We start from the raw sequence: 20,335 nt of genomic DNA on the forward strand, positions 1-20,335 counted from the left end.
AAATTTTCTACAAATAAATTTGTAGAAATTTTTTTGCAAACTGGTTTATAGGAAATTTCATACAACTCATATATAAAATTGACATGTGTCTCTTGAAATATGAGAATCACATGTTGTTTTAATAGAATGCATGTGCTGCTCACATATTTTTTTATTAATGCTACAAAAAAAAAACATTAATAAAAATATATTATTAATAGCATTAATAAAAAAAAATATGTGATTCTCACATGTTTAAAGGACACATATCACTCTTATTTGTGAGTTGTATGAAATTTTTTATAAACCAATTTATAAGAAATTTATGCCATTTCTCAAATGAGAGGCTTACTCCACAACTTTTGAGTAAATGATTTGGATTAATCTCCAAAATCTCATTTTGTCCTCTATCTCACAATAATATTTAACCCTCTAAATAAAAATTCTTGACTTTGTCATTGTAGGTACAGAACAAGTAGTGGGTTGTTAATTTTAAAATTAATAAAAAGTGATGATGTGATATAAAGTAAAAAGAATTTGTATAAAAAGTGAAAAAAAATTTGTATTGTAGTAAATTTTTTTTATTTTAATAGTAATAAAAAAATTATTAATGTGATATAAAAAGTGAAAATGTGAATAGTAAAAAATGTGAATAGTAGTGTAAAAAATGTTAATTATTTTAATTTGATGTTAATTGTTATTAAAAATGTAAAAATAAAATTAAAAAAATGTGAATAGTAGTGTCCACTATTGTGTTCAGTCACCGACTTTGCCAAACAGCACCATTAACACATTCAATCTATCAAAACACTGCTTGACTAAATTTATGGGAAGTTTTACTTCATTTCAACGTGATTGATTGACTGGTATGAGAGGCTTGACTTTTCAATTTGGATATTTTTTATTGAGTAATGCTACACATCATTTCCTTGTTCTCCTTTTGTCCTCCCAAATTTGATGTGACTCTTAAAATCACCATTGAATTTATGATAGATCATTATTAAATTTTGATCCAATGGTGATTTTAAGAGCCACATCAATTTTGGAAGGATAAAAGGAGGACAAGAGGATGATGTGTAGCATTACTCTTTTTTATTTCTTAGTGTGCAAAGTCATGGCAATTTGTTTAAGGGTGCGTTTGAAATTACAATTTCGTAGATAATAAGTGCGATTTTAAACTAAATTGTAAAACATAAATTGTTTGGGAACTGCGTTTTTAAAAATTGTTATTTGAAAACGCAGAAAATCTGCTTTTTCAAATCGCAGATAAGATGGTACTTTTTTGAAAATGCAGAATTTTAAAAGTAAATTCGCGATTTTAAAGGCTAAATTGCGATTTTGCCAAACGCTTGATTGCGTTTTTAAAAATTACTTTTTTCAAATCGCACATTTTAAAATCGTTATTTTAAATCGCACTTTTTGAAATCGCAACCCCAAACGGACCCTAAATAATATTTAAAGGAAAAAGGAGTAAAGCATGCAATATGAGCTCTCTTTGTTTAAGTGTTTTAAAGGATTTTTTTTTTTTTTTTTTTTTTTGTAGTTTGAAAAAAAAATTAATGTGATATAAAATAAAAATAATTTTAAATATTTTACAAGCGTTTTGTTTTCTATTTACTTGTTAATTACTTTATTTTTAAAAAAGAAAAAAGAAAAAGAGAGACAGATTTTGGACAATAAAGAAGCAGAAGTGGCCAACTTGGCTTTTACTTAACACGTGGTCCAATTTTAGTCATACAAATAATATAATAAATAAAAGAAAGGAATAATAAAAACGTGAAAGATAGGGAAGCTTCAAGCTTGATGAGGCCGCCAGGCGCCAGGTGAGTTGGTTGGTTGGAAGGCGTCCCAAATTTCCAGGACATTTTAAAAGAGTTTAAGAAACATCCAGGAAATTAACAGTTTTTCTTTTCTTTTGTGACCAAACCCCTAGACTCTTGGTTATTTGTTAACAGCCTCTGTACTTTATGGTTTTTGCTTGCCCTTTCATTGACTAGACTCTAAAAATTGCCGATCGGGTTCGAGGCAATTTTAGAAGAGGAAAATGATAGTGTAAGACCGTCATCAAGATGAGAAAAGAGGTACCGTTTCTAGATCGTTAGGGTTAAGTCCGTCCATTTATTTATTCAAAGATGCAAAGAATTATAAGATTTGTCAGAGAATATTAGATACACACTAATATATGGGTTTAAATGTCGCAATGAGAATTTTCATGTCTAATTAGTGTAAACTTTCTTGGTTCTCATTGATACCCTGATGGGGGCTGAGTCAGGCTATGGCTCAATCGAATTTGAGGAAATGCATGCGATTCCCACCGTCTAAGCTCCTCCCGTGCGGCTTCAAGCGGGTATGTGCTACTATGGTCTATGGTCACGTCCAAATAAAATAGCCACAATTGGTCTCCCTGCCTACCCTTTTCAATTAGAAAATATATATATATATAAAAAAAAAAAAATGTTATAAACCATATTTTTATTCCACAAATTTTAATCAACCATTAGATTAATTTTTGTTAAACACAAATTTGAAGGCTAATTGAGACAGTCATATAATCATTGCGAAAATATTTGTACTCTATATGATATAAATATGGTTTCTAATATTACTCGTTCTGTTTTCCTAGTACATTTTGTACAAGTGATAAACAATCTTTAGCCAATCACGTGTTGAAACATGCCAATAAACTATAAGTGAATTCTAAAAAAATAGCTACATTTCCTCCTAATTTGAAGTGTGTCAAGTTCTATCAAGTGTTGTATCGTTACCATCAAGACCCCAATCAATTGTGTAATAAACTTTTTTTTATATGAGCCTTTGAGGCTTTGTGGGATGCACTCATGCACCACCATCAATTTTAATATAATTCTTATGATGGTAATTATTTTCTAAGATCAGTTTTGTTGATTTTGTAGGATGTCCATTTCATTGCTCTAACTACAGAACATCATCCACCTTATCCCATATAAAATCATCAATGTTGATGCCATTTATTGTTTATAATTGAGATAAAACACCCTAAAATGAAATTAAAAGGGAATTTTGATATAATACATTGAAATATATACCACCTTAACTTGAAAGTTGAAGTTTTATGACTTGTAATAATTTTTGAAACTGTTATTTATTTATTTTATTTTTAAAAAAAGTAACACATTTTAAAACTGTTAAATCAAATGAACTGATCATATAATATCAATTATTCACTCTTACTATTATATGAAGTGAGATTTAATACTCACTAATGTGTATACTCTAAGAGTGATTACGGCTGAGGTGTGCAGATTGCCAGCTTATTGCCTACCAACCATCACTGCACTGCCATCGAGTCATCACCAACAACTTGCGGCAGATAGGCGATAAAGGATTTCTCTATCAACGTCGATTCAGTCAATAGGCGAAATAGGAATCATAAAGTCGGTTTTCAAACGATATCGTTTTGTTGCCCCATATATTCATCACTTTTGATAAAAGAAAAAAAGGAAAAACCCTAACCTAACTCATCTCTCTTGTTGATGCTGTCCTAACTCGTCAAATTCTCTTATTACTTCTCTCAAATTATGAAAGTCAATTTCTCTCTCTCTTATCAAAGCCATCAAAGACTCAAAATGAATCTGAGGTAGGAATTCTGTGTTTTTGCGAGTAACATAAAATGTGTTTCGGTCGGTTTGTTAATATTGTTTCCTAATTTGCTATGAGGTAGGAATTTGAAGTGAAGGTCTTGGTGGGCTAGGGTTGTGTTACTTGGTTTGTCATCCCTACCGACTTGGTAATGACGGTGATGGAGTGATAGGCAAAAAATTTCCTACCGCCGATTTTACCAATACCCACCCCCTAATTACGATATCATTTATCGTATCATTATCTTTTAAACCTTATTGGCAACGTTGTAGCGATAGGGAAAAAATCCCCTACCGCCGATTTTACCAATACCTACCCCCTAATTACGACATCATTTATCATATCATTATCTTTTAAAAAGAACGCCTAAAATGCATGTATTTTCAGTAATCATGATAGTTGCCAGTTAAAAATTGTGTAAAATTCATAACCTCAGGGGAGCCCAATGATAATGTTAAAAGTTATGGGGCAGGTTTTTTTTTTTTTTTTTTAAAAAAAGCCATCTCGCATTTGATTCTGTGGTAGATTCCCTTCGCTTATTCGTCTTCATAATTCACCACCTCCGCTACGATCTGCTCCCAAGTACCCATTTCCCAAAACAAATATTGGCAAAGAAAATCCTTGTATAAACCGTCTACCTCAATCTCATCAAGCAATGGCGGCCACATGTGGTGAAAATTCTGAGAGGTAAATTTTCTGTCTCTTTTTTGTGCTTTCATGTGATCTTTCTTGGAAGAATGGCCACAGATTTGATATGGGCTGATCTTAATTCTTCAACATTTGTTGTGAAAATTTTGCATGTACACAATGCCACTGATGGACAAGCTTTTGGAGTTTTTGTTTCCATCTAGTGTCAGTTCAATTAATATTTCATATATTTGGTAGTTGTTACGTTTTTGTTTTCAGTTAAATATTTTGGGATACTGTTATTATGTATCATATGATTTTCCTTGTATCCATCTTGTGGAAATTCTGGTTTCTTTTTACACTCTGGGTATGATTGCACCACAGTCAACCTGTTAGAAATTCCCATTAGTCTGGACATCGTTCAATTCTGTATCATCAAAATCCAAAAGTTTCTTCTGTGTGATTGTGAAAAGTGGGCCTGCTAAAAAGTTGGTGTTTTTCAAATCTGTATCATGGAAACTACTACTTGCATATTCTGTTCATAGCAACTCCTTGAATTCTGTTGATAAAGGCATTTTTTCTTTCTTAATTGTGATAGTGTAGATTCTGTCCTTCACTTGGTTCATGTTCATGGATCATCAAATTTATTTATTTATTTATTTTTTGGTGAAATTTTACATTTTGGATTGTATTGGAAAGTGGGCCTGCTAGAAGGTCGTGTTTTTCAAATCTGTATTATGGAAACTATTACTTGAATTCTGTTGATAAAGACATTTCTTTCTTTCTTAATTGTGATGGTGTAGATTCAGTCCTTCACTTGGTTCATATTCATGGATCATCAATTTTATTTTATTTTTTGTGAATTTTTTACATTTTGGATTGTATTAAATAGTGGGCCCGCTAAAAAGTCTGTGTTTTTCAAATCTGTATGATGGAAACTATTACTTGCATACTCTGTTCATAGCATCTAACTGAGACTCCATGCTCCTATTTTTTTAGTTTTTTTTTTCTTCTTTTAATTTTAATACCTGCTCTTCTGGTACTTTGGTTTATTTCATTCAGATGGTTTTATATTTTGTCTTCATCTTTGTTATTTTTGTCAAAGAGTCCTACATTACCAAGAGATCCTTGTCTTGTGGACTTTATAAGCCATGAGCATCCCTCCTCTCTGAAGGCGTCTTTTGATGGTGAGTTAGGCTCATTAGTCTTTAACATGGTATCATAACGGATTCTTTGGGTTGTTGGGCGACTCCCCCTATTGGTCCACGTGTATGGCCATAATACCACACGTGAGGGAACATGTCAAAGAGTTCCATATTACCAAGAAATCTTTATCTTGTGGACTTTATAAGTCATGAGCGTCCCCTCTCTCTCAAGGCCTTTTTTGAAGGTGAGTTAGGCTCATTGGACTTTAACAATTTTCTCTTATATTCCCATCTACAAGAGTTGTTTTCTCCACCTGTGAATGTGTACACTCCCGCTTGACGTGGGTTGATTGCATATAAGATGCTGGTTCTTTCTTCCTCCTGTAGCCTTGTTTGGCTATTTCGTCTTATTTCCTCTAATGAGCAATTATCAAACTTTATGATTAATACTAAATGGATGCTAAAGCATAGCGAGTTGAAATTGTTGCAAAATTTTCAAAAATTTAAGTAGTTGAATGTTTTAATTGTCCAAACTTCACTTGTTTATCATTTGGAAAGTTTACAACTTTATACTTGGTAAGTACTACATTAGAGACTTTACAAAATTCATGCTTGCTTTTGTGGAAGAATATCTGGTGAATCCCATAACTTCATAGACAATTACTGAATTCCTTCTTTACCAAAGTATCTGTGAAATAGGAACCATTGACTGATATAATGTTACAGCTCATTGCCATAGTTGTTGATAGATCATGCACACAAGACAATAATCAATTGTTAGTTGTTTTTGTATGTGATTTGGGGATATGTACTTTCTATACTCGGGGTTCGTTTGGGTTTACGGTTTCAAAAAGTTCGATTTAAAAATAACGGTTTTAAAATGTGCGATTTGAAAAAGTGATATTTAAAAATGCATTTAAGTGTTTGGCAAAATCGCAGTTTGGTCTTTAAAATCACATAATAGCTTTTAAAATTTTGTGTTTTATAAAAAGCACTCATTTCCTGCGATTTGAAAAAGCGGTTTTCTGCATTTTCAAATCGCAATTTTTTTAAAAACCCAATTTTCAAACGATTCATTTTTCTGCTATTTGGTTTAAAAATCACACTTTTTACCTAAGAAATCGCAATCCTAAACGCATCCATAATAGAACTAAAAGGATTCCATTTTTATTCAGTATTTGAATTTCTTGTCCACAAAATGTTGTCATTTCCTGGTTTGAATAAGTGTCCAACTTATGTGTTGGGTTCTATATCAATCATTAGATGGAGAGCCTTTACTGGTTTTGTTACTTGTTAGGGCGTTGACAACGATGCCCTGATTAAGAATGCCACTTTTTTTTTTTCTTTTTTTCTTTTTTGAAACTGTAGATAAATTTTGTTATTAGTAAGATCGAGTCTGTGTCTTCTGTGTTATGGCGAAGTTGCCTACCATGTTAGCATAAAATGTTGATTGGGAACCACCATCTATTGGTTCTCTTTTAATGCATAAAGTAAGCTGCAGATAGTTAATGGATGATCTGACCTCTTTATATGCTTCTTGCTTCTTTTTCATATATTTTCAGAAACTTTAAGCACCATGTGTATATATATATATATATATATATATATATATATATATATATTATATAATTATATAATTATGTCACTTTGGTCGTACTTTTGCCTTATTTCCTTCATTTTGTGGAACCAGCAAAAGTTGTCTCGCTGGACTTGCTCCTCTTCAAGCAGTACTATTTGATGTAGATGGAACTTTATGTGATTCAGATCCACTCCACTGGTATGCCTTCCGTGAAATGCTTCAAGAGGTAAAGTTTCTTTCACTAACTTGCCCGAAACAGTTATAGATTCTCTAAAAAAGATTGAGATCACTTTTATTTATCCAAAGAAGCTCATACTTTTTGCATCCAAGGAAATTATATTCACCACGACAAAATGCATACGCACAGAGTTTTTGTTTAGCCAAAGAAAGAGCTCACAATTCTGTATGAACATTAATGTGAACAGTAGTTACTGGATGATTAACAGAAATTTTGGTAGTTTACAGATTGGATTTAATGGAGGGGTTCCAATTACTGAGGAATTCTTCGCTGAGAATATTGCTGGCAAGCATAACGATGATATTGCTGCATTCCTCTTCCCTGATGATATTCAATGGGGCTTAAAGTTCACGGATGATAAGGAAACCATGTTCCGAAGGTACATATTACTTCTCTAATTGGAAACCCTTTCAAGCTCCAACGATATAATTTCTTTGATGAAATAACACAGATTGGCCAAAGAACAGCTGGAGCCTGTGAGTGGCATATATAAAGTGAAAAAATGGATTGAAGATCGAGGGTTGAAACGGGCTGCAGTTACCAATGCTCCGAGACCAAATGCCGAACTCATGATCTCAAGACTTGGCCTGTCAGATTTCTTCGAAGCTGTTATTCTCGGAAGCGAATGTGACCATGCCAAGCCACACCCAGAACCTTACTTGAAAGCCCTTGAAATACTCAATGTATCAAAGGATCACACTTTTGTATTTGAGGTCTACTTTCTTCTCAGGTCATGTACTTTTCAGAAATTTGTCTAGCGGGCACTCCCTGAAATTTTGTGTTTGTTTTGTCTTTGCTATGCTAGGACTCTGTTTCGGGAATTAAAGCTGGAGTGGCGGCTGGTATGCCGGTAGTTGGTCTAACTACTAGGAATTCAGAACGCTCTCTGATGGAAGCAAAGCCTACCTTCCTTATAAAGAATTATGATGATCCAAAATTGTGGGCAGCCTTAGAAGAACTTGATAAGAAATCAGGTACTTCTACAGATGCAGCTTGAAACATTCATAGAAAATTCCTTGCTAAAACTCAAAACTGTTAAAATAATTTTGTTGGAGATGAGCCTTTTGGTCCTTCACTTGTAGCTGCTTGACCTGCTATTGATACGCTATTATTTAGTCAATAGTAAAATAAAAGTACATTTTGATCTTTTTATGTCTGTGGGGATTACTCTATTTGGAGATATAATTATGTTTTGAGATACAGTTTGGTGTTTCCTCTGTGTTGTGCTTGAAAAGAATTACAGGGGCCCGCTGTAAGGAAGTGAGGCTTAAATTTGTGAATGATATGTCCAAGAGGCATGATATGTTGCCATCCCGTGATATAATTATTGACACAACTATTGACTTAATTGTATTTTTTTTATTTAAAAAATAAAAAATAAAAAATCACAAAACCATGTAATGGGTTGGGGGTTTGGTTTTGTGGTTTTCTTTTTTTTTTTTAAAAAAAAAAAGAATAAAATAAAAAATATATAGTTGTGTCGATAGTTGTCTTTGGATGACAAAATATCATTTCTCTATGTCCATTATGGTTATGGAGTTGATTTTTTTTTTTTTTTTTCTCGTACGTTTTAGAGCTTCGACTATTGAAACAGACTTCTTGTATGGCTTGATCCTTTTTTTTTTTTAAGTAAAAATTGTTTTTAAAACAATTATTCAAACGCCTTAACCATTGTTTTCTATTTTTAGAAATGCTTTTCCAAACGCTTTTTTAACCAAAAAAAAAAAAAAAACAGAATAGTTTTCTATTTTTGTTGTCAAAAACAGTTTTTACAAACAAAAACTAAAAAAAAGGTTGGTAAGCGTTTCTGAAAGGCAAAATCTTAAAAGAAGTTTTCAAAAGACTAAAATCCTTCATTAGAGGCAGCCATGCAGCTACCACTTTTTTTGTTTGAAGTGGTTGCATGAGGGTGGTTGTGCGGTCACCGCTCTCCCATTAAGGGGTCACACAAGTTAACCTTTTACAACTAAAAGAAATAAACATTTATTTTCAAAATATTTCCACGAGTATGAGAAGTATTCTAAAAAATGTGTTTAAAAGTGAGAAATTTGTTTTGAAAAGCCCAAACAAAGTTTCGTCTATAATGTGTTTTTCAGCGTTTAAAAAGAGAGAAGAATTATGAAAATGTTTACAAATTAATGCAACAGCTAACACAATTTACGAAAATCATAATCAACTAAAACCCAAGCATTTCAATACAAAAATATCACATCTATATTTTAAAACAATGGCAGTAGAGAAAACTAAAAGTCTGATATTTCTTATAGCATGTCCTTCGGTGCTATTTTAAATTTTATACAAAGATTTTCCTAACTTAAAGATTCACCTCATCTGGACCATGAGACTGAATCAATCTCATCCCTTGCAGACTTGTATAACTCAAGCCTCTTTGTGCATTGCTGTCTCCTTTCCATCAATGCTGGATTTTCATCCAACAGTTCTGCAAGTTGCTTGCCCTACACAATATAAACAACAAAATCATTCAGTTTATTGTGTTTAGTCACTTTTTTTTAAATCCACAGTGATTAATTTAGCGATTCTCCCCATTATAAACTCTCAATAATTCTGTCTACAAAAGGGATTGAAATTAAAAACTAATTTGGGGAGAGAGTGGTTGGGGTGGGGGTTTGGCAAATAGTGCTCCATACCTCTTTTTTGCCCACTTGTGTATAAAAATGATCAAGTAAAGACCGCTTGGCCTCCCGCACTTGACAATGAACCACTGCCTTCGGTATGGTATTCTTGAGTGTCTCTGATACCATTTTTACATAAGAGGAAACATTTGATCCTATCCTGCGGAAATTCCCTTCTGTATATCGATCTGCAGAGGAGGCAGCTGGATTTCCTCCCTTCTCCAATTCCTGAGGAATTTTCCTGAAGAAATCCACAGTCAGGTATGAAGATTCCATTTCCACCAATCGCAAAGTTGTCTTCTTACTGTCTTCCCTGAATCTCTCCAATGCTTCAGTGGCAGCTGTTGCTATTTCAGCTTGAAGAGTTGGAAAGCGCTTCAACTCCTGTACCATTCCCAAAAAAAAAAAGAAAAAAGAAAAAACTTAGGTCTTCTCTGGCTTGGTAAATTGTTGCTACCATGGAAATGGTTAACTTTCTTGATTTCGAACCTGAGTTTCTCCAATTGACCTTCTAACAAGTTCCTTCAGTATGAAGTGAACCTGCAATACCATATTCCCGAAAAGAGAAACTAGTTAGAGTTGCAAAGCTTGTCAATTTATTGAAGTTTGAAAAGACATGGAAAAGCAGTCTATTTTGTCTTTCAAAGCAGTGGAAACAAAAAAACAATTCAATGCATGTTAAGACAACATCTTTTAACACACTGAGTTAATATTCATTGCTTCTAGAGATCGAACCAATAAACCTCAGGCATAGCCCTTTAACCACGAGGACAAAAAGAAAAACAGAAGCACTTACAGCATCTACGGAAGCTTCCGCTGGGCCTCTGAAGTAATTAAGTGCACCCTCAATGAGGCGTCGATAAGCTTGCTCAGGTGCTATTAAATGAGGTTGGTAACCATCTGCTTCAGAAACCACTTTCCTTACATTTTGCAGTGAAAGATGGCGGTCAATTGGAAGCTTCCTCAAAGCAGCAGGGAGCTGGTGGTCAAAAACTCCATAAATCCGATCACCACCAGGTCGCCTGAGATTTGGCAAAGGAATGTAAATAGGAATAACAGGAATATAGGAATTACTTGCCAATAGAATCAAAAAGAATCATCAGATGCATCATTGTTTGGCTCCCATCTAGCAGCTGAGATGAGATTTAAAGCAATTGAAGAAAGAAGAAACAAAGCATTATACGTTACCCTCCATCTAAATGCTCCTTGAAAATTTGGTCAAATATACGGCACAACTCTAGGATAGTGTATAACTGGGCCTGAAAAACATTATAAAAAAAGTTGCAATAAATATCATCAGACAATTCATATATCAACAATAAAAATAAATGACACATATATAAATTCCTCACCCCAGCATCAATAGCAACAGGCCTACCAAGATGGTCCAACTCTGCTTCAAGTTCATCGATGCTTCTATTAATCAATGATGCAATGCCTGGTATGCGAGCTTTAATTACAGATTCTAAATGCTGAAATGATAACAATATCAAAATGAAACCAGCCGTCATTTATAGAGTTAAAAATAAAAAATAAAAAAATAAAAGGTAGAAAGCTAGTCATCACATTACAAATGAAGATAAGCAGGATAAACAAAACCTTTGAAAGAAGTTTTGCAAGATATTCAGAGCCCATTTTGCTGCCTAAGTGTCCATAATCAGGACTTGTGGCAAAGAACTCACGCTCCCTCTGCCGAGCAGCAATCATGTCGACTTTTTTGTGTATATCAGCTTGTGAACGGTTTACAATTCCAACCCAAGGGTGTTGAAGCCGATAAGATCTTCCTTCAAGAACCTTTAAAATAACATGAAAGGAAACCATATTAAGAGGACCTAACATTTCTGCATCAACGTGTCTACGTGGGAAATGAGTGATATATAAATTACAAAATGCAGAGAGAACAGAAAAATTAACAATTACCATTTAAAAAATAGAAATAATAATAAAAAAAAAAAACCCAGATACAAGTGATGTATAAAATTAGAAGTAAAAAATCCATCGACATGCAATTTTCTAGTAATACACAAATAAAAAATTTAAAAATAAAAAATAAAAAAATCCATTTCAAAGGACACAATAAGGTAGCTTTGGACCCTTGGGAATCCTGCCTTTCTTTTCTTTTTCAATGTACTATATGATTCCTAAAGACTCAACCAGGTACATCCATAACTTAGGGGGGGAAAAATCACTCAAGATACTACTAGAAAAAATGACCGCTTAGATAATCAACTCACAGGCAGATTCTGACAAGACAATACTACCTCTGTCCTAATATGAGTATTTTCATTGGAAATAGCACGATCATTGACAAACAAGTAAACATATAGTGAACTTTATAAAATGTCCTTTGATACAAGAGATGGCACAACTTTTTTAACAAAAATCTTGTTTGCTTTTTAAAAAGAAAGTAGAGGTAATATAGGGAATTGAAGATGTAAGAACTTTCTCCTTTAGAAAGTATACATGTATTATATCTCCATCTTCCTATCACGGGCTCTGACCAAGCAAAGAAAACTACAGTGCGCTAATGAGCAATTCCTCAACAAAAAGAGGGAGGGTGATTTAAGGAATAACATCTTAATTATTCGCACCGATGGTTTTCTAAAATGGCACCATTCATGAGCTGGTTTTTCCTTCTAAATGCTGTGCAAAAAAATCAGCGTAACCAATTTGTTTTCACGGGGTGCCCAAGTGCACTCAATATGATATTACAAATTCAAATTGCCCAAGACTAATCTATGCCTTCCTGTCGACACAAGCATTTTTTCATGAATATTGTTTGGTTGAAAGCCAGAAGATATAAGGCAATTATGCCATATGTTTCCCATTCCCCATGACATAAATCACAGATCTTTTTTTATAAGTAACATATTATCAGAGAATTGCCTGATGTTTATTCAAAATCAACTATTCAAGAGGGCTTTGTTGGGTTTTACATAATGGATACTAAGCACAGAATATCTTCTAAAATAAAATGAGAAACATAGTTCAATAATGCCCCATCTTGCATTTTATAGGTTAGATGGATTGAGAAGCATCGTTAGCTTCCAGCTAAACTTTTAAATTTCCAAGAATTTAAAGCTGAATACATTAGAAAGGATTCTTACATCCAAAGCATTTGTTCCTTTATCCATCAAATCAAGCTTTGTCAACACGCCAAATGTCCGTTCACCTAAAAAAGAAAAACGAAATGCCATATTAAAGAAAAAGTACTAGAGAAAAACCACGAATGCATACTTATGAAATTCATATGGCTGTATTGAGAGATAACTAGAAACAGTGTACAGAAAGTATACCTGTTGGATCAACTTCCCTAGCAATCTTGATAGCATCAGATGTTGCTACATCTTGATTGGCCGGAGTTATGGCCAAAATGATGCAATTTGGCTGCAATCCAAGAATAATAAATTTTCGAATAGCTTGCAGAGAACTTGAAGCAACAAAACTAACAAGAACTCGAACAAATTGCAGATATAACCAATGAATTTTAAACACAAGCTTGAACCAAAACCTTTATTTTTTAATTAGTAATGAGCCAATCTCATTAAAGGCGCCCTTTAATACACTGGGAGTATGCATAAGCTTGAACCAAAACAAAACCAAGGCATGGAACATACATCTAAGACAGTGAGGTACAAGTTTTTGTTCTAAAATACAAATACGAGATCACGGCATACCAATCAGCAAAAAATCTGGAAAAGTGAAAGCACCACAAAAAATCAAAACTCGGGAGACCATCTCCATAATACATGAGACTTTACTTGATGGAAGCTTTTTGCAACATCCAAAATCAGTTGCAACCAGAGGGATTAATCAAATTTAAGAGAGAAACCACTCATTACTGTTAAAATTAATTATATAATTAAATTCATCATTCCCTATTAGCTTATATGTTTGGATTAATTAGTGATTTAACATGGTATCAAGGCAAAAGTCTTGAGTTCAAACCCTAACTCTCCAGTTTATCCTTTCATTTCAATAAAATATTCCATGTGTTTTTTAGTCATACACGTGAGAAAGAGTGTTAAGAGTATTAATTAAACAATTAAATTTACTATTTCCTATCAACTTAAACTATTAGGATAAACCTCGAATATAAGAGAAAAGCAAATCAAAACTCTTAGCCATTCTAATTTTTCTTGATAAGACAATAAGTTAACACTCCTCCCTAAATCTCTAATAAATTAAAAAGAGTTCTTCCTTGGATATAAAGGTTTTCAAAGGCAACATAAGTAGTTATCAAGTTAGAACTCGTCAAACAATAAATCAACGAGCAGGTTATTTAACCAAACGAATACCAGCATGCAAATACTGCTTAATAACTTTCCTTCCCTAATGATGGCTTCTTCCATGATTTCTTGCTCTGTATCTCACCGTTGTGAGATTGCCAATTATATAATTGAGACAAAAGAGTGAAAATAGACTAAAAGAATAATCTACCAGAATTCCATAGTTACTGGAAATTAAAGAATAGTGCCACTGATTATATTCTTCTAACTTGATGCCTTCTATTTGAAAATGTATGTGCTAAAAATGCATAAAATAATGAGTTATGATGTCATAAATAAGAAGGATGGAAAAAAGTACTTTCTTATTACCTTCTCTACATATGAACGAACCATGTTTTCAATGTCCTGAACAATACTTTCTGGCTGTCCCTCTGGCAATAACATACATCCCTAGTTCAGGAATTTAATAGATAAAAAATAGAACTTACAACATGGGTAAATTTCATTTAACGGGAGAGACAGGAACAGTTAAAGAAGTATACCTACAGCAACCTTTGTTAAACCGGGCAAATCTATCAGTGTTAAATTGACAACTGCCAAAAAATAACAACAATTATCAGATAATGTAAAGGACTTCTGAACAATGATGATTATCCTTTATAAAGTAAAATTAAAAGTTCTTCAAACTGTATGCAACAAATGAGCAACCAAGCAAAATTACCATGTAAAAAATCATTAATTTTTCTGATAGGTAAACAAACTCATACACCTAAATAGGATTGAACACGTGGCCTCACTCTCCACTCATGGGGGAAGGAAGCTGGAAAGAGAAGCGTTTGGTTCAAGGTAGATTGGAAAAATAGATATGTAATGCAATGCAATGCAATCAACAAGACAAGACCACTTGCAATGCACCAGCCACATATAAAGACGCTCATGCTGCTTGGTACACAGAAAGGACAGCAGCAGATAAACATATGACAAGAACAAATACAAAATACATTATTCAGAATATCTTTGGAAATCAAACAGAGGAAATATCAATTTATTATTTCGTCACCCTAGGCCTCCTTTAACAGGAGTTATTTTGGGGCCCACCAGATGCCAACTGACACAAAATGTCATTTCTATTATTGTTCCCAAGAAATTAGATTCTGTCACCCAGTAATGAATGTAATACACTTCAGAAAATCAGGATCACAATAATCAACGGGCAACATAGCTGAGTCCTCATCACTGATCCATACTTCTCAAATATAATGAAAAAAAAAAAAACAATAAATCTTTAAAAAATTGAGTAAACTACAATTGAGTAAATAATGCAGCCAATAAATACTGTGCATAAAAGAACACGGGAACTATTATGCTTGACTCCTAACTCCAAGTCTAGATTTCATTACCATTTGGGGAGTAGATACTGAGATGAATAGGAACAGGAGAAATCTGTTTCGACTTCCCAGTCAATCTATCAGTTTCATCCTGAATTTCCTTCCGAACCATAGCTGTGTAAGAAAAATAGGACAGTCAAAAACCTTGCAATGTCCATTTTTAAATGTGAAAAAGGACAAGGAAATACAAAGTTTGCATTGCTATAACAATTTTTTAGCATACATTTTCAAGCAAGGTTGGAGCATGAGTCATAAAAAACAAGAGGTATTTTTATTATAGCTAGTACAATAAATGGTTAGACAGTGTCAAGTTATTGTGCTAACAAACTAGGAAACATGGGCATAGCTTTAAAAGAACATGATGTTATTAGCAAAATGAAAATATTAAGGACGTGGAAGCCTTATGCAGGAAACAAATAAACATCCTTTGCAGCCAAGCATACACCTAGGACGAGTTTCATAATAGTGATAGATATGAGAGCCACACATGAGACATGACCAAGCAAGTAAGTGAACATACAGAGAGGGTCATTAATGCCAACGAGAATATGTGCTTTCAAGTGAGTTAAGAGTGTTACTGACGGTAATTAAGAGTAGCCAATTGAAGAAATAAGACAAATTTTAATCTTTAAGAACACAACTCAAAAAATATGACTCCTTCACATCATATCTGTTGTAACCCCAGAAATCTCAAGGTATTACAAATCAGTGATCTTTTAATCTAGAAAACCATAGTGCTCGTAATTAGTCCGTAGTGATATAAAAGTGGTTGTACATATAAAAATCTACTCACACATTTCATCTTTAAGGTGAAACAAACACCATAAAAATGTGTGGGATTTCTAAATTACCAATGGGAAAATGTCATTTTTCATGAAATAAGTAAACAAAGACAATCCAGAATTACCGGGAACAGCAAGATTACAAAGATGAGGACAAAACACATAAGCAAGAGAAAATCTTTTGATTTCTCCATTCAATAAGAACTTATCATTCTAACCAAGTCCCCTAGCAGTTCCACCTAAAAACATTATATAGTGTAATCACATCTCATCATTTGCACAACAACTGACATACAGAAATCAGTAAATCTCTTCTTCGGCAAGTGAAGGAACTCGGCGTACTCCTGTAGCCCCTGTTCTGTCTTCTGCAGCTGCAACACTAAAGGCCTCCTCGTCACAATCCCTGAAAAATCTAAGATATTAAATAACAAGAAACCTTCTTTACAAGACACAGAAAAGGAGAAAATAAAGTTAACATCATATTTTACAGTTTTCAAATTTGTGTTTCTTTTCGTGGACAAAAATTGATTATCAAAATATATCTGTTTGATTGCTGAAAAATTGTAGGCCAAAATGATGTTGTAGAACCATTTAGGTTCGAGAAACACCCTTTTTTTTAAAAAAAAAAAAAGAAAGAAAAAAGAAAGAAAGAAAGAAAAGAAAAGAAAAGTAATCGAACATTTATTAAAAATGAAAGGATGCAACCCAAGTACACATAGTATACAAGAAAAAAACCTAATCAGAAAAAGAAGAAACACTCAAAAACTTAAAATAAAATAAAACTTAAACTCTATTCAACCAAGCCTACTACCGTAGTGATAATAACTTAATTTTACATATTTATATCATTATTAGAAAGCATTATCATACTTTTATATGATTTTGGAATAATGTTCAATAATTGATTTTGTGCTTAACATAAGTTTTAATGCATGGATATGTCTTTTCTAGGAGTTTGGAATTAATTCTACCAAGAAAAGATGAAGAAAACCAAGTTTTATCAACATTGCACATGCAGACCAGTCGAAGTAAAACTGTCATATCTTATGATTCTGATATCAGATGAAAGAATTGAAAAGCTTATTTAAAAGGTTACAATTTTTTATTTCACAAAAAAATTTCTAATTCCAATGTTCAGGTCAAAATGGACTGTCAACAAAAGCCTAGAAATTTGGTGTAGATCGAGCAAGATTCAGATAGAAAGTTCACATGAAGTTGGTTCAAGCAAGATTGCAACTAATTGGAGATAGAAAGTCTTCACTTGACTTTCACTCGAGCAAATGTGTTTAATGAGGCGGTGCTGAAGCACGTGTTTGATTAGGAGTTAGGACTAGGGTTTCCAAGCCTATTTACAGACTTCATTAGGCCACATTTTCATAGCTTCGCATTGTGATAATAGCTTTTAAGTTTTCTTCTTAGTTTTTAGAGTTTTCATGATGTAATTGCTTGCTAGAAGCCTTGCCTTAGCAAGGGGTGAAGTCCCAACACTTTATTGGGGACAAAAATTTCCTCCAAACTGGGTTAGAAGAATTTTCTCCAACACAATTTCTAAAAATGTCACGTGTTCCTCAACATGTGAGAAATACATATTTTTTTAATAGCATATGTTTCTCATATGCTTTTTAAATAGTATTAATAAAAAATAAATAAATAAATAAAAAATAAAAAATAAAAACGTGATTCTTACATGCTCAAAGCATACATGACACTTTTAGAGACTTAGTTTGAGGAAATTCTTCCAACCAAATTTTGAGAAAATTTATATCCTTTTATTGGTGTTCTTAACAATCCTTAAGGTTTTTAATGTTTAAGTTTTATAATTTTAATTGCTTTACTCATTTGGAAAAGTGATTTATTCTGTGTAATTCTTTGACTTAGCGTAGATTGCAGGCATGTTAAACGCTTAGAATTCCCTGTGAATTAATTCACTAGTTTTGTCACGCATAAAATCAATTAAATTCATATCAACTTACTTTTGGAAAAATTAGTTTTTGTGCTTTAATTTTTAAAGCATCCCACAAAGATCAGCCTTTGTATGAATTTTAGTTGAGAGATAAAATGATTGTGTTGTGTGTGGATCCTTAAGCCTTAGTGTTTTAAAATATCGATTTTCTTCTTGATCTAAATTGCTTTTCAGTTTTCACCAACCAAACAATCAATCCTTGCAGTTTTCTCTTTAAATCAAGTTTACCATTTCAGTTTAATTTTGTCTCTTGGGACCTAAAAGTCAACCATTTTCCTCTTCTTTTTTGTTTTTTCCTTTCATCCGATTTCTCGTCAACCAAACAGACAACAAATTCAAAATCATTTCAAAAAGAAATACGAACCATACCTGATCCCCTGGGAAGAAAATCACGCCCGACTATGCTCTCCAGCACCGACGACTTCCCCGAACTCTACACTCCCATCCAAAACATACCACAAATCAGCAAATCACACCACACCTAGACGCATACATACATACATAGAGGGGGGAGAGAGAGAGAGAGAGAACTAGGCCAAAACCAGTACATTCACTTGAAAACACACCAAGAATCAGCCTTGCCAAAGACATACATAAACAAATTCATGTACATATAAAAGTACATATATATACATAGAGAGAGAGAGAGAGAGAGAGAGAGAGAGAGAGAGAGAGAGAGAGAGAGAGAGAGAGAGAGGACCTGGCCACCGACGACGACTACGGAAGGAAGGGCCTCCCATAGAGTAGGCAAAGCAGCATCACCACCACCGTAGTCGCCGAGGACCGTACACGCCCTCTGTATCCGATTCACGAGGCCTATCAAGCTCTCCATGGTCGCCATTCCGCAAACCCTAGAAGAACCAGAAGAAGAAGAAGAAGAAGAAGTGGAGGAGCGAGGGAGAAAGGCGGAGAGCCAGTAGAGAGATGGAAGAAGAAGAAGAAGAAGGAAAAGGATAGCTATTTTTATTTTTATTTTTATTTTTTTTTCTTCGGTTTATTTTAAACTTCTTTAATTTGAATTGGTTGGTTTGGAATGTGGAGCAACGGGAGTGGAGTGGTGGTGACAGGAGACTGGAGAGAAAATGTTGCTCGTGGTATTTATATGATCATGATGGGACACGTGTGCTCCGTTTTATATTGCGGTCTTTTCTGGCTTGACTCATTTTGAACTCAGTCCATGCGTTTTAAATACTCTACTTTTTGCTTCACAAAAGATAGAAGGGCTTCGGGAGTATTTGAATATGGTTTTGGCGGAACTCACTTTTAGTACTTTCCACTTCATTACCCCAAAGAGATTAGGCCCGGAAGGAAAATAAGCCCAAAAGATGAACAAATCAAGCAGATTAGCTGTGGAACACTAGCCCAAATCCACAGTGAAGGGTGATAATTCAGATTTATAGGTTGGGTCCGTGTTGTAAAGATTGGGCTTTTAGACCCGTCTCATTGATCTTTCTTTCTTTTTTTTTAATGACCGCAAGAGAAGGAAGAGGGGAAAAGGAATTCGAACTAATGATCTTCGCATCATAAGGCGTAATTTTCAGTCGATTAAGCTACCGTTTAGGTCCATTGAATCATTTATCTCGCATATGTCTTTTGGTGCAAGTGTATGCAAGGTTTTTTTTTTTTTTTTTTAAAAAAATATAATTAATGAGGAAAAATAAATTACGAGGGAGGATCTCTTCCATTATTGATTCGAATAGAAGAGAGAATGGGAGATCCTATGGAAATGCTTCCAAACACGAGGTGAGCAGTGACCCATTTTGCTAACGCATGTGCATGATAATTTGCACATCTAGACACTTTCACAGCATTCCAGCTATAAAATGAAGATATAACTAAGTTAATATTAAAGAGAAAACTAGCAAAATTCCAAGAGGAAAAAATAAAAGGATTATTAATAGTTAATACAACCAGAAGAGCATCCCCTTCAAGAACAAAAGAAGTCACTCTACAAGCAGCAACCAACCATGTGGTTAATAGGGCAGCAACATTTGTGAAGAAAAACTTTTGAGTATCAGCACCAATAATATTACATGTAAGTTAGTTGTTTTACTCGTTTATATAGATATCAGATGGACTCATAGATCATGAGATTTTTAGTTGATTGTGAGTTTCTTATCAACATTTTAGTAAGAAAAATGTTTGGTTTCATTC

The 20,335-nt window shown here is 33.6% G+C and overlaps 2 protein-coding genes across 3 annotated transcripts; one reads left to right on the forward strand and one right to left on the reverse strand.

Annotated features, from left to right (window-relative positions):
• Window positions 1-4,120: 4,120 nt before the first annotated feature.
• Window positions 4,121-8,388, forward strand: LOC133853714 (haloacid dehalogenase-like hydrolase domain-containing protein Sgpp). 2 transcript variants are annotated; one of them, XM_062289732.1, is made up of 6 exons: window positions 4,163-4,284; window positions 5,330-5,614; window positions 7,060-7,174; window positions 7,414-7,565; window positions 7,638-7,899; window positions 7,992-8,388. In XM_062289732.1, exons 3-6 carry the CDS (start codon window positions 7,163-7,165, stop codon window positions 8,181-8,183), a joined length of 618 nt encoding a protein of 205 aa, XP_062145716.1. In that variant the 5' UTR covers window positions 4,163-4,284; window positions 5,330-5,614; window positions 7,060-7,162; the 3' UTR covers window positions 8,184-8,388. The 2 variants fall into 2 exon arrangements, with proteins under 2 accessions (XP_062145714.1, XP_062145716.1); XM_062289730.1 differs by lacking the exon at window positions 5,330-5,614 and having other exon boundaries at window positions 4,121-4,284.
• A 954-nt stretch (window positions 8,389-9,342) lies between these two features.
• LOC133854877 (phragmoplastin DRP1E-like) lies at window positions 9,343-19,171 on the reverse strand. The gene is made up of 15 exons (XM_062291140.1): window positions 18,882-19,171; window positions 18,551-18,614; window positions 16,514-16,621; window positions 15,449-15,550; window positions 14,591-14,641; window positions 14,418-14,479; window positions 13,116-13,206; window positions 12,927-12,991; window positions 11,419-11,613; window positions 11,172-11,291; window positions 11,008-11,078; window positions 10,616-10,841; window positions 10,309-10,359; window positions 9,835-10,203; window positions 9,343-9,642 (listed from the first exon to the last, which is right to left on the reverse strand). Exons 1-15 carry the CDS (start codon window positions 19,020-19,022, stop codon window positions 9,514-9,516), a joined length of 1,845 nt encoding a protein of 614 aa, XP_062147124.1. The 5' UTR covers window positions 19,023-19,171; the 3' UTR covers window positions 9,343-9,513.
• Between the last annotated feature and the right edge of the window lie 1,164 nt (window positions 19,172-20,335).

Source organism: Alnus glutinosa, chromosome 13 (genome assembly GCF_958979055.1).
Source record: "Alnus glutinosa chromosome 13, dhAlnGlut1.1, whole genome shotgun sequence".
Taxonomy (NCBI): domain Eukaryota; kingdom Viridiplantae; phylum Streptophyta; class Magnoliopsida; order Fagales; family Betulaceae; genus Alnus; species Alnus glutinosa.